The sequence below is a fragment of the Daktulosphaira vitifoliae genome, unplaced genomic scaffold (assembly GCF_025091365.1).
Source record: "Daktulosphaira vitifoliae isolate Bord-2020 unplaced genomic scaffold, ASM2509136v1 Scaffold_5, whole genome shotgun sequence".
Lineage (NCBI taxonomy): Eukaryota > Metazoa > Arthropoda > Insecta > Hemiptera > Phylloxeridae > Daktulosphaira > Daktulosphaira vitifoliae.
The window spans coordinates 14042183-14069421 of NW_026099576.1; the positions used below are offsets into that span (position 1 = coordinate 14042183).

Sequence of the window (27239 nt, forward strand, 5' to 3'; positions counted from 1 at the left end):
TTTTGAAAGTGTTCCGGAAATACTGCGTGCTTTAAACATATATAAAATTAAAGCTTATTTTATGTACTATACAATGAAAAAATAAAATTTGTCCTGACACCTTATCTTCTATGTGCAAATGGCTGTCGAAATTAAAAAAAAAAATGTAATGTTTGCGATAAAAATCATCTTCTATAACGATGTTTTTTGTACTTAAAACTGCCATAACTTTTTCAAATATTAACAAATCAAAATAATATTTTTTTATATTGAAACCTTAGGTAATTTCCTTTTGTTTTATATCATTTTTTTTTTTAAATCTAACACTTAACCAGCTCATTGGGGGGGGGGATTTAAAATAGCATCTTTTTTACAAAAACTAACTTTTTCAACTTGATTTTTGAAAATGTTCCGAAAATATTGCGTCCTTTAAACATATATAAAATTAAAGCTTATTTTATGTACTTTAAAATGAAAAAAAAAATTGTCCCGATGACCTATCTTGTATGCGCAAATGGCTACCGTATTCAAAAATATGCTATTTTTCTATTAAAATTCTAGGTTTTGTATTTTATTTTATTTTAAAATATCTTATTAGGAGAATATATTGACTTTCATGAATATTATATAATTTAATTGGCATAGAATAAAGTTCATAAGACATAAGAAATTAAACTTATTAAATTTTTTTTACTTTTTTAAAGTCGAAAAAGTAATTTTTAAATTTGAGTTAGCTTAAATAGCCAATTTTTTAGCTTCGGTGCGAATTTTTTATATGAAAATACTAATTTTTAATATTATTAAAACTTAAAAGTGATAGATAAAGTCTAATTGCAGATTTGAAAACATCGCGAAAAGTTGATTTAGAATGGTATATTTTTGTTACTGATGAAAGTTCCTTGTAGTTCAGTGCATTTATTTATAGTATCAAACAGTTTTTATTGAAATTTATTGTATCAAGTCCTTTAAATTTTTATACACGTAAAAATAAAGCAAAATACATCTTCTTTATCATTTATATAATTTGTCCGTTTAAATTACAATATTAAATTATTGAATATCAATTTCATACTAAATTTAATAATTATAATTAGTATTTATTCATATATTATATTTTAAAATCAAAGAACTACTAATTAGGATATAATTAAAGAAATAAGAGTTGATGTTGCTTTTGGAATAATCCACCAATTTCTCTAAATGAAACACTATCTACAGATTTGCATCGAAGCGTTTCTTATGATAGTGATTTTAATCACTGTCAGATATCATCTATACTTGTCCCATCTATGCCTAGTCTACACTGTGCCTCGACCTCACTGTGCTACCGTTTTTAGCTTGTAGTGTTAAATAATTTTTTTTGGTGCATTTTACTGTTACTTGCACTATAGATTTATGAGTCATAATAGTCTTGAATGGATATCATTATCTGAACGCAGTGATTGGTAACTTCTTTAAGTTATTAATCCGGAAGGTTGAAACCTATTAGAACGTATCTACAATTGAAGACACATCGATTAGACTATCAAATAGTTTTACAACTATTCGAATAGTTATTGAATGAGTAATGGACAACTATCGAATAGTTACTATTTGATATTTCCAATCGCTAATTGGGAATATGAAAATTTTACGTGGGAATATTTAAAATGAACGGACAACTACAAAGTGTTTTAAAGCTCATTGTCCAGATTTTAAGACTGTCAGTTGAGACTCTTTAAAAGTATTTTTATGTTAAAAGCGTACCAAGTTTTGTGTTTCAATGCGCAGACATTTTTTTCTTACACTAGTTTCCGGTTTTTTACTTAAGATGAATTGTGAAATATAAATTTAAAATCGACGTCTCAGTTTAAAAATTTTATGAGCCAATAATTTTATAAATCAAAGAATTTTTAAATTTGAAATATGTGTGCTGAACTTACCTAATTTACTTTGAACAGTGCTACAATTTCATCTATCATCGCGATTTAGATTACTTTCACTTAATTCTGATAATGATTAAAGACACTCACTTAATAATTGTTTACCTTATTTCGTTTTTATTAAATATTAAAACGGTGTCGCATAAAAATCTATGGCTAAGAAGTCCGTTGCTTTCATTTGAGCATAATTTCGTGCAGTGATAATACGCTTTTGTTTGACCTTCGTAAACAACCTACACCATCTTTACGGCAACGCATATGTTATTTTTTTAAACGTACTCTGGCCAGTGCTATTTTGATCCAAGTCCAAAAAACCAATCTGTTCTGGTGCTCATCACTTTGGTGGCGTTCCATATTTTTCGTTTGCCGGCACGTCGCTTAGTTAAAATGATTATTATTACGTTAACGACGCCGTGAAACGCGTGCGACTGCCGCCGCATCAGATTTAAAAAATTGGCATTTCTCGAAAAATAGTGGTTTGATTACCAACAGCCTGCATAAGGTAAATATCTTTTAGTTACTTGTCTATGTTTTGCTTGTAACGACAAATATTGTTAATGTATAAAAGGCGTTACAAAAATATTAGTAATTTAAGTATTTATCAAACATTTTTCTATAGTAATAAAATGCACTTAAGTACACTTGATCAAAAATTTATTCACTCTCTCATGGCGGTAACTGTTACAGGTTGCAAAAAAAAAAAAAATGAGCAGCAATGATGGTGTGACGGAAGATGATGACTTTGTTGACTACACTTACCGTGAGTAAAGATATTAACTGCCTTTAAAATGTCTCAACTACGTCCTAAGTTACTGTAATAATTTATTAACCAAGTAACTAATTAACTCATATGAATTAGATAATTAATATTTGCTTAAACTGCTTAAAATAACTTTAGTATTTCTTAACCATGCTATTAACTATTAGAAAAATCGATAAAAAGGTACGCATCATGTTTAAAGATCTGTATTATTTGTAATTTAAATTGTAATAAAGTTGAGACAAATTTATTTTTAATTTATTGTAATAATATAAAAAATTAAAGTAGAAATATCTCGTATAAGATAAGACTTTACAGTAAAGCTATAAATTAAGGAAATCAGTTGATCATTTAAATTTTTAATGAGATATTTAAATAAAAATCTCTGGAGAATTTTATACATTTCCAAAGTCATTAATTTAATCGATTAAATGTATTATCATGTTGTCATTAAAAACTATTACAAAGATTTTTGATTTGAAATATTACAATTTTCGTGTAAGGTTAATTAAAAATAATATAAAAATTAGTTTTATTTACAATATTAATTATATAATAAAATTGTAGTTCTAATTTAGTGCTGAACTACTGAAGACCATGCAATTAGGAAGGAAATGAATAGTATTAAAATTTGTTATATGTTAACATTTTAATATTTTCAAACTATTTTATATAATTAGCGCTCTATAATTTTAAAAATTAGTAGTTTTTTTACCTATTCTCAATAGGTAAACGCAGCAGGTATTTTTTTCACCTAATTACTACAATCATATCAACTGTTATTGATTCGTAAGTGCTTTTAAAATTAATAAAGAATTTCCAATAAAAACATCATCTCATGTCTGACACATTAGGACCAATGAATTGATGTTGCGAATAATTAAAAATACTTTCGAGCTTTACCTTATAGTCATCATATTAGAATTATTTTTAACTCATGCAATGTCGAGATATTTCTCAACGAAAAACTTTGTCTACACTGGGTGTTATTCAACGACAAAATAGTTGAATATTGTTAAGTCATATAAGCTTTGTAAATACTAATAATGAAACATTATATGTTGATGATATTATGTAAAAAAAAATTGGATGATTCTCATTTTTCTCCAAAAGCAGACAATTTTTTAAAAACATTATATTTAAAAATATCGTCATTTTGCTCAATTCTGTAATTCTTTATTGCAATGAAATAGAAACATAATAATGAGTGAAAATTTGTCGATTGTGTAGTATAACTTTATGATTCAGACATTAAGTCACAACGTATATATTTAAAAATGAATATTTTTTTGTTGCATGGTAATGTTCTGACCACAGCTGTAGAGAGTTGAGTCCATCATTCCCCATTTATGCATTAAATAATTATATCTACCCCATCCGGTTTTTATGCGGTTAAGAGAATTCCAAAAGACATGCGGGTATTCGAAACCTGGAGGAGTTAATTGAGTCGGATCAATTATGAGATGGTTATTAAATACCATTCCACCCTTCCAATGTGCATTCCATAAATGTTTTATTGTATTAGCACAGTTTTTTAACATCCGTGTAGAATGTTTAAATTCCAATATTTTGTTCGGCGCATTATACAGAGTGATTTTGCGAGTGGCTTATGATAATCACCTCATGTACGTCATTATAAATTGGAACGCTTGTGTTTTTCGGATCGTTTTTGGTGTTGCTGTCTGTTCACGAATTTCTGGTGGTGCTATGTGTGAGAGTACCAGCAGTTCAGTTTATTGGTCACATCCTGATATAATTCTCATTGTTCGACTATGTTGTGCGTCGGCATTTTTAGTATGAGTACTACTGGCCCATACCGGGCAACAGTATTCTGCTACACCATTGACTAATGCCAAGGCAGAAATGCGTAGAACGTTTGCCCTATATTGTGTCCGGCTATTTTGCTGATGATATTATTTTCAGTTTGTCTTCTAGATATTGTTTAAACGTTAAAGCTCTGAGCATATTGTAATTTTCAATTTCAGTTTGCTTATGAATTGCGTTTAGAAAACGATATTTTCCATACCTGAATAATATTTTAATACAGGCATATAGAAATTTCATGAAAAAAAAAAAAAGCCCAGTACAGTGAGGACGCCGCACAGTTGTGATACGTACGATGATATCTGATTGCGATGTGAATCACAGTCATAAAAAAACTTACGAGAAAACGTCAAAGGAATACTCATCAATTTTGGAGTTTGGAGTCGGAGCTGGTCGAGGCGCAAGATAGATGGATGAAAAGGACGTCGGATGGACGGTCGTGCAAAGCTTAATGGTCTAACTGGATGCGAAGAGGGCTATGGGTGAGTTGCGGCCGACGTGTTATGAACGATATCGGATGCCGGTGAGTTCCGGCCAGATGAACTTTAGTCATGAGTTGTGTTGCGGTCTGAGTAAATGTCGCGTTTATAATTATAGTAATAATAAATATCATACAAATTTCGGTTTTTATTAGATGCTTAAATCACTATAATAGAACATTTTACATTTACACTGCCAGTCTAAATTCAGCTGCAATGGAGTTTTTTGTGGAAGCAATCAATAGCACAATTATCTAATTTCGCTTTAAATTTCGTTTTCACAAAAAACTTAAAGATGATGATAGAGCTGAGTAAAAAATTGTAAGTGTTTTTATCTTGTTTAAATAAAGTAGTAGAGAGTAATACTGATTGCAAATACGGTAAAACTGACGAAAATAATACTAAGTAGGCAAATTTTAAGTAATTATTTGAAAAGAAAAACATTAGATGACATTTCGTGCAAACCAGCAAAACTTATTCGTTTGGTATTAATACAAGGGGATATTCCGACAACATATAAAGTGCTGTGTGATGTTAAGAAAGCTTACGTTGATGGAACGATAAAAAGCTGTCTTAAGAATTTTACTCAACTATTTACCATCCATGCACTTAGAAATTAGTATTAATAGAAATATGTATTTTTTATCTCCTAACAAATGCAATATTACCTACTCGTGTGCATTCCAATATATAACTCGATTTTGAACCAGCACTTTACAGTCCTGAAGTTTGGTCCGATATGAAAATAAGAGGATGTCGGTTTCGTTTTGTACAAAGTTGTTGGAGGAAAATCCAAAGTTTTGGACTATCTAAAATACATAACACTAATACGTGTAATAGTGATTATTTGAAATATTTTTTTGGATACTGTCAACGTAATTGATTGTATACTAGCCATCCTAACATATATAATTTTATTGGTGTGTTACTTGAAATTCATTTTAAGACTTACATAAAATCTGGAAGTAAAGGATTAAAAACGAAAAAATGAGTGAATAATTAACGTTTATTGGAGAACAAATGACAAAGTTTAGAAAATAAAGAAATAGAGCAATTAGATTATATAAAATCATTGAGTTTTGAATTTTTACCACACAATAACACAAAAAATGAATTTTTTTAATTATTTGTTAAAACACATCAAGCTTAATTAAAAAAAAAACATATTTTAGGAAACGAGACACAGCCAACCTCCTCGTGGTATTTCTTGGGTAACACTTATAGACTGATATGCAGTAATATGTAATAGATATATAGTCGTAATTAGTATGTACTTCGAAAAATTCCGAGCAGCAACTCACAAGTACCCTAAAAAAATCGAGCCGCAAGTCACCAACAACGGCGAGAATCACAAAGTTAGTGGGAAAATGTGTGTAAGTATCGTTAGACGACAGAGTTATACACACGTCAAATATTTATTATTTAACAGGACCGTAATATGGCAAATAAATACATAAAATATATTTTGAATATGTAATTGTTATAATAATATGATTTTAAAACAGTTTTTAAATTTATAAAATTGAGGAGTTTTTTTTAATTTTTCGCGACAATTGGTTCTACTAGATTAAAATTTAGTAAAGGGGGTTTATTTTTTTGATGTAGTGATCATTGAAATCGGTCAAGTGAGAATATTTGTGGACAAACATAAAAAATACACTAACATAAAACCAATATACATTCTCAGCTAAAATTGAAAGCAAATATTTATCTAATAGTGCGTTTATTGATATCCAAGGTCACAGTAAGACAATTGTTGTTGAAGTCTATTTTACTGACATAAAACTATTTATTTATTAGATGTCATATTTTAAAATTTTATGTAAAATCACAAAATTGCATTGTTGAAACGTAGATACTTCTTTGACATGTCAATTTCTATTTTAGACACTCCTTGGTTGTCTTAAAGAAATATCTCATTTTAGTCACTAAACATAATAGCATACATGTTAACGGTAACATAAAGCACTCAAAGAAATATATAAGATTATATTCGTAGAACTTTTTAGTTCATTTTTAAATTAACAACTTTTGATATAACTCTAGCGACATCTATATTGCAACTATAAAACTCTTTCTTAAGTACTCAATGTTATTCTAGAGCGCGTTGGTTTATTTACTCATTAAATCTTATACATTTATAAATCTAAACTTTAATTTATGAAATATAATGGCTCTCTAGCTATTAATTTCAAATTACTCTATATATTTTTTTTGTCACATTCAATTACAGGTTTAAAAAATCAAGTAAACTATATTTTATAGATTTGGTTATCAAACTATATAAAATCAACTATATTTTAAGTGGCTCAAAAACACATAGAGGAGAGTGGGGCAAGTTGACACATGGAGCAAAAAGACATTGGATTAAAAAATAAATTTAGTAATATTTGGGACCTTTGTATGAAAAATTTTTTGAAAATAATTTAAGTTAACTCATATTTTATTTCGTCGCATTTATTTCTTTTTTCAATAACTATAAAATATTGTTTACGGCGTAAGTTTTTAACTTAAATGTGAATAAATAAATATATATACCAGGTGTACTACTAATTAATTTCCGGTTTTTTTCGATAGACGGCGTTCTATGTTTTGTGTCACTGTTGGTCACACATACCTGTCATTTTGTTTAGTTGTTAACGAGTGTCTAAATTTGCGTTGACATTTCCGCAAAAGGTTCTTCCAGTAAGTTTTTGTTTCGCGTCAAAAATGTCAGCGTATGTACCGAATTTTCAGCATATGCATTGATTTTCATGTTCAATCAAGGAAAAAAGTGTCCGAGAGCCACCGTGCGCTTGTGGAAGTTTATGGCGATCGTGCATTAACACTTCGACGTGGTTTCGACGATTCAAAAATGGAGATTTCGACCTGAACGACGCCGCACGCTCCGGCAAGCGAAAAACGTTTGATGACGACGAATTGCAAGCATTATTGGATGAAGACAACACGCAGCCACAACGACAGCTTGCAGATGCGCTGGGAGTTCAACAGCAAGCAATTTCCAAACGTCTGCGAGCCATGGGGAAAATTCTGAAGTGTGGAAAGTGAGTGCCGCATGAACTGACCGAGAGACAAATGGAGAATCGAAAGGTGACGTGTGAAATGCTGCTTCAACGGTACAAAAGAAAGTCTTTTTTGCTGTTGTTACTGGCGATGAAAAGTGGATTTTCTTGGAGAACCCTAAACGTAACAAATCGTGGGTGAGTCCAGGTGAAGCATCGACATCGACGGCACGGTCAAATCGTTACGGTCGGAAGGTCACGCTGTGTGTGTGGTGGGACCACGCCGGTGTGATCTACTTTGAACTGCTGAAACCTGGTGAAACTGTGACCGCCGTTCGCTACCAACAACAAATGAAAGATTTGAGCCGAGTGATTGCGGAAAACCGACCAGAATATCACGAAAGACTGAAGAAGGTGATTTTGCTACACGACAATGCACCATCGCATAAGTCGAAAGTCGTTCGCAACACGCTGGAAAAACTCAAGTGGGAAGTGCTTGACCATGCGGCTTACTCACCAGACCTGGCCCCATCCGACTACCACCTCTATGCACTTTCTGAGCAGCGCTTCGACTCGTACGAAAATTTGCGGAAATGGCTCACCGAGTGGTTCACCTCCAAAGACAGTCAATTATACTGGCGTGGTATCCACAATTTACCAGAAAGGTGAAAAAAATGTGTAGAAAGTGATGGAAAATATTTTGAATAAAATAACTAATATGGTTTCCTTGAAATTATGTGTTTTATTTACAAAAAAACCGGAAATTAATTAGGAGTACACCTGGTATATTTTCAAATAGCTAAATAAAAACAAAAAATAAAATAAAAAGTATTTTAAATTTTAGGTTTTATGAAATTTCAGGGGGAGTTAAAAATTAAATAAGTAAAATTGTTTTTTTTTCGTTATTTGTACATAAAATTTTCTATATATTTAATAATTCACATATAATTAATTGACATAGCTTAGATATTAAAAAAATTAATTTAATAAATATCCATGGATATTAATAAGTTTATTCGACCTGATAACCCCTTTTAAATATTTTTACATTACAATTTTTTTTTTAATTACTTGGTAGACTAATTAAAAAATTGTATAAAATATCTTAAATTCTTTATGGGACAGATGGCGGCTCCATAATGAATGAGGAATATATATAATTAATTTTTAAGCATTATCTAAATTAAGCTATGGTATGTAAACTTGCCGAATTAAAAATCATCTTGTCCCACGCCTAGAGCAATATTTGACTTTTATTTTTAATGATTCTTTAAATAATAAATATTACATAATTATATTTTTACCAATTAGTCACAATATATTAAGTAGCATTTCTATTAAGTTTTAATTTTTTATGCTTAATTGGAAATTTTATTTCAAAATTACTTTTATTTTAGAAGAAATTTAGTGATTAATGATATATCAATATAAAATAAATATATAATAATCCTGTAGATATAAAATATAGTTTAACAAAAAAAAATGTATTGTAAAAATGTAACAGCATTTATATCTAAAAAAACATATTCATAAATTTATATCACCTCGTGTGTAAATTCGTGTCTAAAATTTTTTCTTTAGAAAACGTACACGTCATTGAATGTTATTTACACAACAAATAGTATATTTCTATTAAAAATTTCAATTATATTATACTAAAAACTCTACAAGTTTTCAGCTGTCTTTTTTTTTACTCCAAATACGTCAGTTATAACTTTAATAATTCATATATAAATATTTTGATACATCATTATTATTCATTTAATATTAAAAAAATTTATTTTATGTAAAATAAATTTACTTTTAAAATTTTAAAACAATATGCTATTACACTTTTTTATTTTGAATTTTTTTTTTTTTTCGGTTATAAGTTGTCAATCAAATATAAATCCTTTGAATTTTAATGTATTTAGAAATAATCTCATTGATTTGGTGGATCATTTTCGACTTCAAGACGAGTGGAAATATTTACAACACATTCAATTAAGAATGGATAAACAAATTGTAAATGTTAACCAGATATTTTTTTCAGATATTAATGAATTCAATGTAATACCTAAATTCAAGCAAATAACATTAGTGTTTAACTACAGGTATTATGAAATATTAAAATCGTTTAATGATGCTATAAAAATGTTTGTAATTATTTGTGAAGATAAACAATCAAATATATCAATAGACGAATATGTAGATTGCGTAAAACAACTTAAAAAAAATTTAGTAGATTCTATAGATATGTATGAGCGATTGTACAAAGCTATATGTTTTATAAGTAACATATATTTTTATCTAACAAAAGATATTCCCATAATATTACAACCACAGATTGTAGGGGATGCCTTATTACAAATCAAACAATTTATTAACTTTAAGTCCAAGTCAAATTTAGCTACAAATGAAAATATGGATACTGTTCTTAAAGAATTTATTAGTATTAAACTATTTTTTGAAAAAACTACAAAACTACTATTGGAAAATTTCATTAAAAAAAACGACTCGTTTTATTATAACAAAAGTACTGTTAACATATTTGATTATTATGAATTACAACTACCAATTAATTGCCTAGATGGTAAAAGTGATTATGTTCGTGATATGGGCAACATTCTCAAAGATTTTTATCATTACACTATAAAAAAATACTACGATGATTTTGACTTTAATAAAATAATACATCTTGAAATTTTAGGGTAAGTGTTATATGCTTTATAAATTTATTAACTAAAATTAGTATTGGTACTTAAATTAAAATAAATTAGGGTACCTACTTTAATTTATGTAAATTTATTATTTTCTTATAAATATTTCAGACAATATAGACCAAATGAAATTAATTCACAGCCAAAGGATGTTCCTGCATTAGATATTATTATAAAACAAAGTGGTTGGAATGTATTGCATTATATAAGAATTCTAACCAATAATAATAAATTGTTACACATCAATGATATAATTACTGGCCATGTGAATCCGTCTAATTTTTCTACGAAAGCATTCAACCTTAATAAGTTGTTGAAATGTAGATATACTGAAATATTGCATCATTACACTGTGTTAATTAATAATATTATATCTCAATGCAATGACAAAAATAAAGATAATTATAAGAAAAATTTTGTACATTGTGTTCTACAACTTTATCATTCAGTGGATGAGTCACAGAATATGTTAGACAATATGTTATCTGCATTAAAAAGTATGAGAACCATTTTAAATTATAAATTTAAATATGCTTATGAATTACGTTTAGAAAATATAATCAAAGCATATAAAAATTTCATAGAAAAAATGGCTCGTAAATATAATTCTATTAATGTATTTGTTGACAAGGATGGCAATGGTAATGAAAAGGTGGCGAATATGTTCTTAAATGAATTAAAACGACTTCACGATGACAAAATCAAGCCAAATATAAATAAATTGATAGGCAATGAAATGAAATATTGTGTACCACACAAAATATTCGATGAAAAAAACAGGAATGAATATATTGAATCGATAAAAGAAACCATGAAAAATGAAAATTTGTCAGATTTTTATATAGCAATGAGTAATAACTTAATTTTATTTTGTCAAAAGGTAATTTTAGAAGATTACAAAAATCTAGGTTTTAATCTAATTTAAAATAGTTATGTACACAAGTGATGTCAATTTTTTCTTAAAATAATATAAAAATAAATAAAAGTAATCAATTAATAAGATAATCTATTTTTTGTAATCTAGGTTTTGTTTGAAAATTACTAAAGATCATTTTTACAATAATTTAAAAGGTTTAATTTATAAAGAAATAAAAAAATTCAATTGATAATTAAAAGAATTTGTGTTATACATTAGTTTTCTTTCGCAGTTGTTATCATAAAAGAATAAATTACTTGAGAGTATCTTTTTGAAGTCAAAATAAATAGGTCTAATTGATTAGTATTATAGTGTAAAGGAACCGACTTTTTCCTAGTAATTTTTTGTGTTTTCAATAATGTCATTTTAAAGTAATAACTTGGTATTATTGATTATGTCATTTATAATAAATTTTTATAAAATTATTTTAACTATTTTTTTTGTAATTGGAATATCAAACTACGATCCGTATCGTCTAAGCAATGACCTAACCTAATATTAAGACCCTTTCCGGATAATAAGCATAAAATTTAACCAGGCACAGGAATAATGTCACAAAATTGTTAAACTACTATAATTTAAGATTTTTGTGTGAGCCAAAATAGGTAATAATAAGACGAAAAAGAATTTCGAATAAAAAGAGAGCGTGTAGAAGTTCTTACCAATTCGAAACATAATAACTAATAGTCTCTTATTTTATAAATTTAAATGATTGTTTACACGGCCGGCGTTAGGCGAATGACAAGTGTGCTTTGCATTTTAAAGCATTACCTATACAAACTGTACCATTAATTTAAAATAAATTCACCCGTTATCAAATAGGTGATCCTATATTAGAAATAAATAAAAAATATTGAAATTTCTTTACACGTACATTCTTTGTATGTATAAACTATATGTATAAAGTACTATTCTTAGATGCATAGAATGTTTCCTGATCCTATTGTACTACTAAAAATATAGGTTAGTGTTGGTATTTAAATGAGAAACAACCATTGGTATGTAAATATAAATATTTATAACTGTATAAAGTTATATAATGCTATGAAAATAATATTTTTACCGACACTTCATTTTTAATTTTTTTACTTTGTTAAAAGTGACATTATTATTTTGATTTTTATTATAAATATGTTGAAACATTATTTATTGATTTTTTTTACTAAAAGGCCCCTCAAAAAAGATAGTACGAAGCCCCGTCACCCTTTTTAGTGCCTTGTAATACAACCATCCTAAAGTGATCTTGTAGAAAATAGTTGAATATTGATTTGAAGAATTTAACATTAATATAATACACTATAATCATAGATAAATAGGTAGATAAAAAATGCTTTGTTGGTTTGTTTATAATTTTTCTATTTAATTTCTTTCACTAATGATAGATTAAGTTCTCCTAGTTTTAATAAAACAAAACATGTCATTAAAAACTTGTTTAACATTTTTTGGTCTGGTCTAACACAAAGGTCTAGTTTCACCTAAGTGAATGGTACATAATACTGAATGAGTTTAGTAATATAATTACTATAACTTTATAATAAATTTGCATATAACAAAAAATGAAAGATTTAAAACTTTATAACTTAAGAGGATATTTTAAAATTTTATTTTTTTATAATGTTAGGTTACATGTACAATTTCCAAAAAAATGTTGGGGGGCTTTTGTTATAACCCTTTCCTGATATTTAAAATTTTTTAAACGATGCTTGTAACTTTTTTTTAGTTTCAAATGCGTTAAACCCCTCTAAGTTCTTCTGATTTGCTTCTATACGTCAGCCTTGTTCACTATAGCAAATTAAGCCTACAATATGAAGTGTTTTGTGACTATTCTTCAGAAGATACAAAAAATTGTGTGATTAATATGTAAGAGTAAAAATTAATTTTTCATTACAACTATTGCAATGAAAATGTTTTAGATGACGTGTTACATTTACCTATAAAAAATATTTTCTTATTATAGTTAACGATTAGTGAATTTGACTAACGAGATGCATCTAATATTAATACATTCATAGACGCAAATAGAATTTTGAACTTGGGGATGTTAAGTAGCTAAAACAGAACCCCATTTACACCTATGGATATATTGTATTTTATTGCGATAATATTATCAACAATATCAACATGTTATAATAGAGTTGATACAATTCTTAAAAGTTTGTATAATTACATTCGATAATTGATGGATTATTTTTCAAAAAGTATTATTTCACATTTTTGACTTCAGTCGAACTAATTAAAATAAAATAAAATTTAAATTAATATATATCAAAAATATTTTACAAACAAGTTTTTTTAAAGTTATGATTTTCATGTTAAAAACACTAGTAACATTGTCAATCAGTATATTGCATTTAATCCAGTTCATCACCACAACTTAACTAAAGATTTTGGTGATTTATCAGGTCTTGCAACTTCAGGATTTATTAAAGGTAATCAATGTGATAAAATGAACTCAAATTAAAATAATTTATGTATATATACAGGGTGATTTTTTTATCATAACCCACTCAATTACTTACAGAATAATAATAATTAAAATTTTTTTTTTTATTATTATCTTTAGTTATAAATTATTCTTGAATTATTAACTATGTAATACTTTTTAAGTTCATCCCTTATGCCTGGTAAGGGTGTCAACTTTGTTTTTTTAAATGGTAACACGTATTTTTAATTTAATAAAATGTTTGAGTTTTTAATTCAATAGTAAATGGCATTTGAATTTTTAATGAAACTTAATTTGTTTATTAGATATAAACATTTAAAGTTTCAAATTTTTGAGTTAATATATAGGTATAATACACAAGGGATTATAAATACAGGTAGCTAATTGGTTTTTTATGATATTCTATCACAATCAAGGATTGTTTATTATCAATTATGATTATCAATAGATATACTTTTTGTATTGTCAGTTAGTGTATTTATAAACTCACAACAATGTACCTTACTATCATTGATAATAACAATGCTGTGTACCTGCTAATATCGATGTCATAAAAAACCAATTAGCTACCTGTATTTGTAATCCCTTGTGTATTATACCTATATATTAACTCAAAAATTTGAAACTTTAAATGTTTATATCTAATAAACAAATTAAGTTTTATTAAAAATTCAAATGCCATTTACTATTGAATTAAAAACTCAAACATTTTATTAAATTAAAAATATGTGTTACCATTTAAAAAAACAAAGTTGACACCCTTACCAGGCATAAGGGATGAACTTAAAAAGTATTACATAGTTAATAATTCAAGAATAATGTGTAACTAAAGATAGTAATAAAAAAAAATTTTTAAATTATTATTCTGTAAGTAATTGAGTGGATTATGATAAAAAAATCACCCTGTATATATATGAATTATATATATTTTATGTATAATAATTTGTTGATTACTTATTTTTGTATGATTCTGACAATAGCGAAAAAGTTTTAAGTTATATTAAAAGTTGGTCTATGTAACATAAAATTACACATTTAGCTAAATCTAGTTTAGTTTGTTAAAATCCTAAAAAAAATAGTCGTAATTGTTTTAATTATTTTCCTACTAATTCTAAAACATTACTAAAAACAGATGTGAGTTAGTGATGGGCATAATCGAGATATTTCGATTATTGAAATCATATCTATTATATAATCGAGATATTCTGATTTTTTAAATAATATTGATTATTCTATAATCGAGTGATTATTTCTAATGATTTCTCGTTTATTATAAAAACAATGATTTCTTGATCTTGAAATGTATATAATCGAATAAAAGTTATTTCGAATGATGTCCATGAAACGATGAAACGAGAGAATACTATTTTTAAGTTTTTATTTAGCATAAATTATAGTCGAATTATTATTAAATTGTTGACTTCGAGTCTTCTTATTTTCAACTCGTTCAATCGCTACTCATGACAACACCTTATCTGTCACATTTTTGGGAAGTATGTGACGATTAGAACAAAGTTTTGTCCTGAACTGGCTAAACTACTGAGTTCTGATTCTCTCACTAGTTGTGAATTTATGAAAAATCAATTAGGTGTGGAATTAGGTGTTTTAATTATGATGGTCAAGCAGGCTATTGCTACCTTATCTTATGTTTTTATTTTTAAATTTGTTATCGGTTTTTTTAAAATATAGGTAATAATTATTAAATAATAAAAATAACAACTTGTCTTTTATTTAAAGCACTTATTAATAATGCATTATTAATATATTATTGTTATTATTATTCCTAAATTATAGTTTAATATAATAATTATAAATAAACACCAACAAATAAAAAAAGCAAAATTAAATTAATAATTATTTACTATAGGTATATTTATTCATATTTCAAATAATTTTTCGATTCTCTCGATAAATAATAATAGTTGATTATTCTTATCATACGAGCAGACGATTTTAACTTCGAGTGATTTTTCGAGAGATTCACTCGATTATGAAAATGTCTCGATTACTAATCATTCGATTATCGAAATCATTCGATTATGCCCATCACTAATGTGAGTACAAACTCAATTCGGTCATCTGATTTTGATTAATTATTTGGCGTTAGGATATTATTGATAAATATGTACTTCCTAGTACATCACTAGGATACATTTGATAACATCTATCAAATTGAATTTACGCATTAATGACCTTTATTAAATTTTATATTAGCCAGTTTCGGGGCAATTCTATGTTCCATTAGAAATTTAAACTGCATTTAGACATATGTTTTTTTAGCGGATATTTATTAAGACACAGAGAAGCTTTATAAAGAATCAAAATCGGTGGTGTTCGATTCTGTTGCGTTGAACTTTGCAGATATTCCCGTCCTCTCTAACATAAGGATAACTATCCGGAGAGGTCGTTAAAGGTAAATAGCACGCAAATTTATTTTTTACGCATAATAATTTTTTTATCGTGAGAAAATATTCATAAAATTTTATAATTTTCTAAATATTGTTTGATATTGAAAAATCGTTGTACCCAATATATTTTTGCTCAACTAGAGTAAATATAAATTATATGGAACACTTTGAATATTAGCCACCATTATCAAAGAGAAATAATTGAAACAAATTTTTACCGTTAATTAATTTTAAAAACTATTGTTTTTTCTCGTACTCGACATAAAGATGCACCAATTTTTTTTAATTAACTATATTAAAAACTTGAAAATATCAATATTATTTTTCATTACTTTTTATGCTATCGAGTAGTAACACATGATTCTGTTATCCGAATAAGATTATTTGATAGTGTATTATATTTATAGTTTATTGAGTTTTTCGAATTTAATATGTAATCCCCAAAAATAAATTATAAAATATTGAATTTAATTTTCTAAATTTCTATTTTTTATGATATTACTGAAAGTAGAACTTTTTTTAAAAACCTTGCAATAAGAATAAAATTTAACTTAATTTAAATAATAATCTGTAATATTCATTAAGGATAAGACACTCATTTTCTCGGTAACTATTGGAAATTTTTAATTTTTGGTAAAGAAAATATTAATTAATTCAAAAAACTTTACAATAATATGTAGTAAAAATATAATTTTTTTTATCCTTTCAAGGTTAAAAATCATTAACTTGAATTTTCTTAAATGGAAACTCCAATTTTAATTTGTTATTATGATTTAAAATAAAAATAAAAACAACTTTGCACTTTTAATTTTTTTCTCTGATCAACCGTTCGTCTGTTATAGCTTGTTAAAGTTAAATGATTTTGGACTAAATTTCTATTATTATTTTACTGTTTTGAATACAGAAGTCACTATATTTTAAAACTAATTTTTATTGATCAAGATATGACATGATAGTAATAATAATTTACGACACACTAATTGGGAGATAATAATAATAGATTCAAATCGGGCCTTAACTATATTATTAATAGCACAGTCTATTGGTTTATAAGACAAACTATAATACTAAAGATCAATTTCCTTGAAAAACCCAACTCTACGCGTAGTGTAGTGACTCACAAAATAATCGAATACTACGATAATGTTATCATTGCTTACACAAAGTAATCTTTATTTCTGTTGACGGATACGTATTAAAAGTTGTAGCGTATCCTTATAAACTGAATTAAGTTTAATTAGTTTATGTTACATCATAGAAAATGAGTGACTCCTGTATTCAAAACAGTAAAATAATAGAAATTTAGTTCAAAATCATTTAAGCTGTAACAGACGAACGGTTGATCAGGGAAAAAAATTAAAAGTGCAAAGTTGTTTTTATTTTTATTTTAAATCATAATAACAAATTAAAATTGGAGTTTTCATTTAAGAAAATTCAAGTTAATAATTTTTAACCTTGAAAGGATAAAAAAAATTATGTTTTTACTACATATTATTGTAAAGTTTTTTGAATTAATCAATATTGTCCTTACCAAAAATGTAAAATTTTCAATAGTTATCCAGAAAATGAGTGTCTTGTCCTTAATGAATCACTCTGTATATAGAATATATGTAATGTAATATAAAAATAATCTGTTGAATAAATTATATCTTTATAATATTCTTATATTTATTTTGCTTGAACCATAATCTTAAAATGGATATACGGTTACGTTTAATGAATTAACATTGATTTAATAGATCAGAGAATTTTAAGTTCACAATTTATTACCTAGATAACGTGAGTAGCGTAAAGATAGAAACCGCGCTTTTGATGTTGCCTGGGTGACGATTTACTGACGGCGTGGGTCCAATATATTTATCCTTTTGACTTCTTTAACGATGAGCAGTGGGTTTCGGGCTGTGCGTCGGGCATGAGTACTTCCGTAACGTTGTCCTACCTCATCCCTAGATACTTAATCGTGAGTATCGGTCAAACACTTAACTATTCGTAAGTAATATTGGAAAATATTTACCTGTAATTATTTATAAGTGATAATACTGAGACATATGTTGCAATATGTATTATGTTATATGTAAATGAATTTGTAGATTGTGCAATTTTTAATTAAATTATACAACATAAGATGTTCGAAATAACTAAAATTTAATTTTATATACAGGAGAAATGCGTGTATAATTCAAATATTTATTACATAAATTTCTATCCACTAAAATGATGTATACGCAGGGTGATTATTTTAACATTAGCCACTCGATTTCTCTTAAAATAATAATTTATTTTGAATTTTGTTATTTCCATATGTATTATTTTATTCATTTATATACTATAAAATAATTTTTATATTCATATTTTATTCTTGTCAAATTAATTTTTCTTAACAATAATATACATATTTAACTAGATTATAAAAAATAAAATTATGTAATTAAAAAACGATTGGTCGATAATAACTTTTGGACCAATATTTCAGAAGTTATTAACATTTTTATACCTAGACAGAAGGAGGAGTAAAGCCAAAAACCATTTAGTGATAGAAAATAGCAACAACCGACTCTTACCTCCATTCAATACTTTATATTGTTAATAACTTCTGAAATATTGGTTCAAAAGTTGTTATCAACTAGTTATTTTTTTAATTGCATAATTTTTTATTTTATAAACTAGTTAAATATGTATGTAGTTATTAAAAAAAAAAATAAGTTAACATCCCTAAAATACATAAAGGATGATACTAAAAAATATTTTTTTTAAATTTATATGTAATTAATAAAAGTAAAAAAAAAAATTATTATTTTAAGATAAATTTAGTGGTTAGAGTTGTAGTACTAATTTTGTAACCAAAACTATTGTAAAAAATTGATCCTTGTGAATTAATAGTTATTATGTAATCATTTTAGAATATTTTAGAGAAATTTGAAAAAATTTTCCTTAGCATACTAATACCTAAAATTTTAAAAAATTACATCAAAATACATTAAATGTGAATTTATAACCACAACTAAAGTTAATGTGTGTTAGAACTAGTGATTAACAAAGTTTAACTTTAAAAGGCTGTTATGCTAATAAGGATGTGTTTGCTATATGTGATTGATTTTGAGAAAAATTGAATTCGTCTGATCTTACTCCGTCTTTTTCTATGATATCATTATAATTCTAAGCTCTAACAAGTTTTTAAAAAAGAAAGTAACGAAAAATATTCAATGCGATATAAGTCATAGGATTTGTCAGAATATAAAATATATACAAAGTTATTAATTTAACTTTGACTGCTAAATTTCTAGAGTGGTGACAACGCGTACTGGTGTACGTATACTCTACTCGCATTCCATACCCTCCTCTCTATGTATTAAAGTACCAGTAACTAACTATTGATAATTATTTGTCCTAAGATTATCATCGATCCAACAAAATTTTTTGTAAGAAGAGAACTAAAAACGGCTATTTTGAAACGTTGAAAAAACTATAATTTTTTTATTGTAGCTAAATTATAAAAATATGTTTTTTACGTAGTCATTAAGGTAAAAGTTGTGAAATAAAAATTGTACGAAATAATAATAAATATAAAGTAATTAACATTGTCAGTATATATATACTTATTTTAAAAATTATGCAAATGCAAATATGTTATATTTTTTCTCGTACTTATAAATGAAGATTGGATTTTAACTATATTCATAAATTGCTATAATATAATTAAAAAATAACAAATAATAATAATTATAGAAAAATCAAGTTTTACTTGTATTTGAGTAAAAAAGGAATTAAAGTTAAAAATTTAAACAAAATATATTAATGCAATTTATACCCAGGACGAAAAACATGTGTTAAAAAGTTAAAAGACTTTATTTTTCATTGAAACAGCCTTCCAATGTGTTCATAAGAATTTTTTTTTTTTATTTTTAAATGCTATCTAGTGAATACACATAATAATATACACAGTAAAAATAACTAGCACATGTCTTGACACCGGAACACTATTCTAGTTATAAAACCTATTATTTAGAATAGGTATCAATTTGAACATCGTGGAGAATATTTTAGAGAATAAATCAGTTTATTTAACAATAAATTTTCATTTTATTCTATATAACCCTTATAAAAATTTATATTTTTGAATTTGTAGAAAACAGAAATATGCAATCAATAGACAATTGCATATTTTCGTATAATATTGTTTTTTTCCGATTACTAAAAAATTGACATCTTCTCTTAATAAAATAACCTTACATTTTACATAGACAGATTATGTGTTGTGCTACTTTAAATATGAAATATTCACATATTTGAAAAAGAAATTGAAAGCCGTGACGCAATTTGGGTCTAAACGATGCAATATCGAGGAAACCACTTTTTATAATATTTCTTATTCATACGTAGAAACCGCAAAAACTGGATAAATTTGTAAAATGTGAACTACATAATAGTACTATATAAAATACATAACCGTTACCAATACATTTACTTGTTCAGTTCAAAGATTTCATCAAATATATTATAGTGCCTATTTGTACATCACTTCGTTCTTTTTATTTTTAAAAAGTCCAATACAATAATACATGTACATACTTTTTTCTGTGAAAAAGTCGACGTGCGTGTGTATTGTATTACCATATTAAGGGAGTGCAGCTTTCATACTGAGAGAGACATTGTACGCGTTCGAGAGTAACGACAAAAAAAAGCCTCCAAGACAAATTTATGCGAATGAATACCGTTAGAGATCTGCAATTGCTCTGACATGCTACAATCTCGGTCGGGTTAAATTGTCTCCAGGGATCACCGATTCTGTACCCATTTGGTTGGTTCAATGCGATTAAAAATGTATGAGCGTACCCAAATATTTAGAGGAATTAGGAAGGGAAAGGAGAAAAAATCTACGCTCACTAAGTAGGTAAAAGATAAAGTAAATGACACTCAGTCGAGTTTTTAGCTCAAGTTGTTTTATTCTCGATATTGTCCACGGTTGTATTATACAATTAAAATATAAAATATGAAGTTTAAGTAAAAAATAGCAATATCCCAAACGATAACGATAACCGTAAATTGTAAAAATAATTAACATTTTCAATTCAGTGGAAGTTTTTTTTATAAACAATTAAACTGAGAGGGTGTAATATATACTCGTCACTATTATAAAATGGGACAACACTGGGCTATCCTGTTCGTGTCCACAATAACGGTCTTTTATTTAACTTTTTCGTTTAAGACAATCAACACTTCTATTTATACATTATATTCATATTCTTAGAAGAACAAAATCCATTTCAAACAAAAAAATTAAAATAAACATTTAAGAGAAATAGTCAACAAACGCATACTGTTTAGTTATATTGTAATATACACGAATCAATCATAAATCAATTATCAGTCACTTTTAAAATCACTCTTTCCGAGAAGAAATCTATAAATTATATTCGTCATCTTTTTTATTCTAATTTTAATAATTAAACGGATTGTACCAACCTTAATCTTAAGTATAAAAAAACATGTTTATGTTATATAAAATGTCAAAAGAATTTGTTTACTATTTATCTGTAATAATTTCTATATTTTATGATAACTTATTAATAAACAATAATATTGTAAGAATAAGACAATAATGATTTTCGGGGGTACAAAGTTTTATAAAAAGACAGAGAAAACCCTTATTTTTGCCTGTTCTTATCGTGCTCTAGACAACGTTATGAGAACATTGTGATGATCATTGTCGAAGATTTACAATTACAATTGTGAACTAAATCGAATTGTGTCATTTTATTTAATTAATTAATAATAAATAATTATAATTAATTAATACTATTATTTAAGATATTTTAAGAACCAAGAAAAATTATCAGGTAAGATTTCAAATCTACAAGATTTATTGTTATTTTATGACCCTCGAATCACATCCCGAATTCAAGTAACTCTCAATTTTATTCTCACCTTCGCTTTTATTTTATTAAGTTTTGAGTTACGACAAAGGACTATGTAGTCGTGTCTGTAACACACAAGTTCCTGATGTGCACTCTCTTTGGTTTGAGACTCAGTCATGGGGGGGGTCCGTTGTCGAGCGAGAGATCAGTTCAGTAATTGTAGTCACCATCCCCCTTTTCAGTGACGTATTAATCAACCGTTTAAGAGTATCTATGGTTAAAACACCTCCTCTGCAGGGAGGTCACAATAGCCCTCAATAAACCGTACAAGTGAAAAAAAAAACTAATTTAACAGCTAGCGTTTGAAATTTAAAAGTTTTATTGAAATTCTTATAATTAATGATTATTTTATCAGATATGTTCTTTTGAAACACCATCATGATTTTTTTTTTTTTGAAATATTTTTTTGGATGGTTGTGAAAAGATATCGCATTGGGTAAAATATTAAACAAGTTCTGTGGTCAACAGCAATTTTACAACTGGATATTATAGGTTATAACTCTGTCATCAGTCAAGTACCTTAATGGAAAAAACTTAAAAAATAAAAGTTTCTTTAAAAATAATTTTGTTTGTTCTTTATTTCTGTTGAATCTAAAAAAGTTCCGTACAATCTTATGTACAGTATTTAAAGTTATTCGTTCGTTTGAAATTAGACTACGTAATTAATCAATGGAGATTTTGAAATTATATTTTATTAATGCATAATTAGTTAAATAATAAATATCAGAGAAAAGTTTCACGAAACAATCGTTATAAAGAATTATCTGAGTGCGTTAATATATTCTGCAATCGCTGTATCTTGTAACTCATTTACAGACTCCCAGAGAGGGAAGCCAAGAGGTACCTTTGACCCCTTGGAATTTTTTGTGTCACTAACAAAAAAACTAACGTTAAACATTAGCTATTAAATCTATAAAAATTTGTTTGAGTTTTTTCGATGTAAAATATATTCTGCGGCATTTTTTACTAACAGAATTTTAAAAACAACAAGCATTATTTGAGGGAAACAGGTCGGCTCTGTATGCTCCATAGATAGGGAAAAGATTTAGTATGATCTGTTTATTTATATTATTATTTATTTATTCCAGGTAGTTAATAATGTTCTAGTAAAAGAGAATTAATGTAATAAGTATATTGATCGATCTTAGGCTGTAATTTTAATTGTAGCATATATAACAATTTTTACGAGAAAAGAATAAAAATTTTTTTTTAAAGATCAAATAGAATTTTAAAATATACAGGGTGGCCCACCACTCACTGACAACTTAAATAACTTTTGATCCAGTTAATATTTTTAGCTGATTTTTTTTTAAATAATTGTTATACGTTAGGTCTATAGCTATATCTCAATAATTAATTTTTTTACATTTTATTAAAAATATTAATTATTTTTAAATTTTAAATAAAATGTAAAAAAAAAATTTAAGATAGCTATTTTGTAGAGTAGAATTTAAGAAAAATTTTAGTAAAAAAATATCTTATTAATATTGAGAAGTAAATATTCTGTAGCGTTTTGAAGTTTGTGAAAATTTGAACTTTCATGTATTATTTTACGGTATTAAACATTGAAATACGTATTGAGAAAAGGACAGAAGAAAACGCTATCTTTTCATGATTACTGTGTATACATATGATGATAATGTGTATACATTACAAACTTGGCATTAATACCATGATAAGAAATTAGATAAGGCAATTATTACTTATCACTCTCATTCAAAAGTATATTGAAAAGATAGCGTTTTCTTCTGTCCTTTTCTCAATACGTATTTCAATGTTTAATACCGTAAAATAGTACATGAAAATTCAAATTTTCACAAACTTCAAAACGCTACAGAATATTTACTACTGAATATTAATAAGATATTTTTTTACTAAAATTTTTCTTAAATTCTACTCTACAAAATAGCTATCTTAGATTTTTTTTTTACATTTTATTTAAAATTTAAAAATAATTAATATTTTTAATAAAATGTAAAAAAAATAATTATTGAGATATAGCTATAGACCTAACGTATAACTATTATTTAAAAAAAAAATCAACTAAAAATATTAACTGGATCAAAAGTTATTTAAGTTGTCAGTGAGTGGTGGGCCACCCTGTATATTATGGCCTATATTTCTTACTTCTAATCCATCTGCGAATATCATTCTTGGTAAGACATTAGGTTATCATATACATTTCGGAGGGGAGGGTATCGCGTTTCTCTAGTATATGGGATGTGGGGAATTGCCTCCATGATTTAAATTGTTATGAATACTTTTTGCAACCTCTGGGATATTGTTAGCGAGCATCCCTGAATTCATTGTGAGTTTGTATTAAATATATTTCAATTTACAAAAACAATTATCATCGCAACAATCTAATTTTTAAATTTATCTATTTGCGAAAATCTAGCTATAGAAAGACGAGTATATGTGAATTTTACTAATTCATGAACCGCTAAATGGATTAGCCACATAACCCATTCATTTCGACTGAGAAGAGTAGGTATAATTCCGCATACAAATTTATGTAAAGTAGAAAATACTAATCTCATATTCAATTGAATAGTTCAAGAATTTAAATAATACTGCTTGTTAATACAGAATTTTTTGTGTCATCTGCATTCTATTTTCCAGAAATAAATGTTTTTTTTACATGGTTAAATTTAAGTATTACAATACTTATGCGAGTTTATAGAATAGTTCGTATAACATAGACGTACGTTGATTATAACAAAAATACATGACATTTTAAATTTAATTCGATAGATTTGATGTGAGTTTAGCCATGACTATTGCCTGTTAAAGCATTTGATATTGTGCAAATTTTGAATGATTTTAATAGAGTTGGGTATTTTTGAGATGGTTACTTTAAATATATTACTGCCACGGGTACTATAAATGTGTCTTTTTTTTTTTTTGTTTTCTTATTTATGTTAAGATCACTGAGGTGTTCACCATTATTATATAACCTTCCGGAGTCCTCACGCTGAGTGTAAGTCGTCCTAACCATTTTATGTCTCTATCTAAAATTATTACTGTACAGGCGTCCGTCTGATGTATTCGAATAGCTTTATCGTCAAACAAACAATTTGAACACGTTAAAAACATATTCAAAGTGATAAAATATTTCTTTAACGAAACAAAATAAAACTTTCACTGCTCCTATAAAGTTGTATGTTTGAAAATGAGATTTTACTAGTAAAATTTCTGTGTGTTTCGTTCATCAATAAATCGACACATTATGTTAGTTTTACATATACAAAACATTTAATGTTTTTAATTGTACAATTATAAAATTTTATTAGAATTGAAAAATAACACATGAATTAATTTAGATAAAAATCATATGTAGGGCGGGAAATAAATAGGATATAAAATAAGTAACAAGATCATAAAAATATAGCTTGAATCACTAAGACAAAAGAAATGCATTAAATAAAAAGTACTATTCTTCAGGCACAATAGAAACTAAAAATCATTACTTTAATAATCGTCATAAACCGTTTAACTACTTGCTAAAAGATGACAGTTGGTATATACAATGCCCAAAACAATAACGTTATAATTAAACTTTTCTACTTATTTGGTTTGAGACCATAGAAATAATTGAATAATATTATGAATAGTTTTTCATTTTGTTTCAGGTATTTTAGTAAAAAATGTTTTTAATTTTTTTTTATGCTACAAATGCCATTAGTCACATACAATTTACATTTTCATTTACTTACTAATATTTAAATTTTAATGATACTAGTTTTTTTATTTTATCTTATTTCTTTAGTTCTCAATGTGATAATATTGATTTGGTTTTGTTTTATTTTATTTTTGGTGAAAGTATATTGAACAAATTCTTCTATCCAGTAGTATTTTCATTGCAACTTTTAACCACTAAATAAATTTTTATTATTTGTCAACAAAGTTCTATTTTTAATGATAATATTTTAATAAAGTTGATTATTATTTTTTAATTAATTTTTATTTTTGAAAATTATTAGATTAATGCCATTTTAAAATCAATTATTATTTAAAAAGAGCGATTGTCCTTTTTTACCATATTTTTCATAAAAAAATAACTAAAATTAGATTTAATTTAATTTTTAATTAAACACAATTAATGTAGTAATTACATTATAAAGATTTTTCAAATATATAACACAAAATATCAATATTATCCAAGTTTTATCTATAAATGAATCTCTTATATTAAACTAGTGAAAAACAGCAAAAAACTGTTTTAAACTATCATTAGTCTGATGAGTTGAAACTGAAATGGCTATGAAAAGTAAGTTCGATGAAATTTACCGAATTGATACCAAAAATTAAAAATTATCCTATTTCTAACATGAGGGTACTCGTTTGAAAACTCTGGACTTTACAATATATTACTTCCTGCGATACATAAATATACAAATTACTATAGTAAATTTATAAATAGAATCTTCATCAAATACTGGATACATGTTTATTCTTATAGGAATCTTTAAACATCTTCTAAAATTTTTAAATATGTTGAACTTTTAATATTTCTTATTTTTTTTTTGAAAATTTTTTGTCCCAAAAAAAAATATTTAACTTAAGATTTTAATTTTCAAATTTTACCTTGGGTCGTTTCTCAACAAAGTTCTTCAATTATTTATTATTCTATAAACCACGAATTATTATTTTGTTTTTAAATGCCTACTAATCGTATTTTAGAATTGATTTTGTGTTTTTATTATTTGTGTTATGTTTATTTATCGTTCTTGAAAATGAAAGGTAATTGAATTTTTCGAAGAGCAAAAAGTTGTGTTTGTGTGACACTTTATGTCACATCAACGAGACACCAAATAACAATAAAACTAAGCAACTTTAAAAAAAGTAGAATTGGAAAACTTTGTTAGCTGTTTGTATCTGTTCAAAAAATC

General features: G+C 26.3%; 3 protein-coding genes across 4 annotated transcripts in view; 2 read left to right on the plus strand and 1 right to left on the minus strand.

Moving 5' to 3' along the window:
• LOC126908499 (uncharacterized) overlaps nt 1-2116 on the minus strand; it is a 52535-nt gene extending 50419 nt beyond the window's left edge. Inside the window, exon 1 of the mRNA XM_050690632.1 lies at nt 1902-2116. The gene's annotated coding sequence lies outside the window, so the exon portion shown is untranslated. The remainder of the gene's footprint in view (nt 1-1901) is intronic.
• Nucleotides 2117-2308: 192 nt separating this feature from the next.
• The window catches only part of LOC126908501 (Kv channel-interacting protein 4-like), a 73505-nt gene continuing 48574 nt past the window's right edge, over nt 2309-27239 (plus strand). Inside the window, exons 1-2 of the mRNA XM_050690635.1 lie at nt 2309-2403; nt 2589-2661. Coding sequence (XP_050546592.1) covers nt 2607-2661 — 55 coding nt within the window. The 5' untranslated portion in view covers nt 2309-2403; nt 2589-2606. The remainder of the gene's footprint in view (nt 2404-2588; nt 2662-27239) is intronic.
• LOC126908498 (uncharacterized) lies at nt 9671-11921 on the plus strand. 2 transcript variants are annotated; one of them, XM_050690628.1, is made up of 3 exons: nt 9671-10656; nt 10777-11162; nt 11297-11921. In XM_050690628.1, exons 1-3 carry the CDS (start codon nt 9788-9790, stop codon nt 11308-11310), a joined length of 1269 nt encoding a protein of 422 aa, XP_050546585.1. In that variant the 5' UTR covers nt 9671-9787; the 3' UTR covers nt 11311-11921. The 2 variants fall into 2 exon arrangements, with proteins under 2 accessions (XP_050546585.1, XP_050546584.1); XM_050690627.1 differs by having other exon boundaries at nt 9672-10656; nt 10777-11919.

What these genes read in the sequence shown, in the direction of transcription:
- LOC126908498 (XM_050690627.1), top strand. Translation starts at nt 9,788, where the DNA reads ATGCTATTACACTTTTTTATTTTGAATTTTTTTTTTTTTTCGGTTATA. An exon ending in ATACATCTTGAAATTTTAGG is followed by an intron (nt 10,657 to 10,776) that starts GTAAGTGTTATA and finishes TAAATATTTCAG; the next exon opens with ACAATATAGACCAAATGAAA.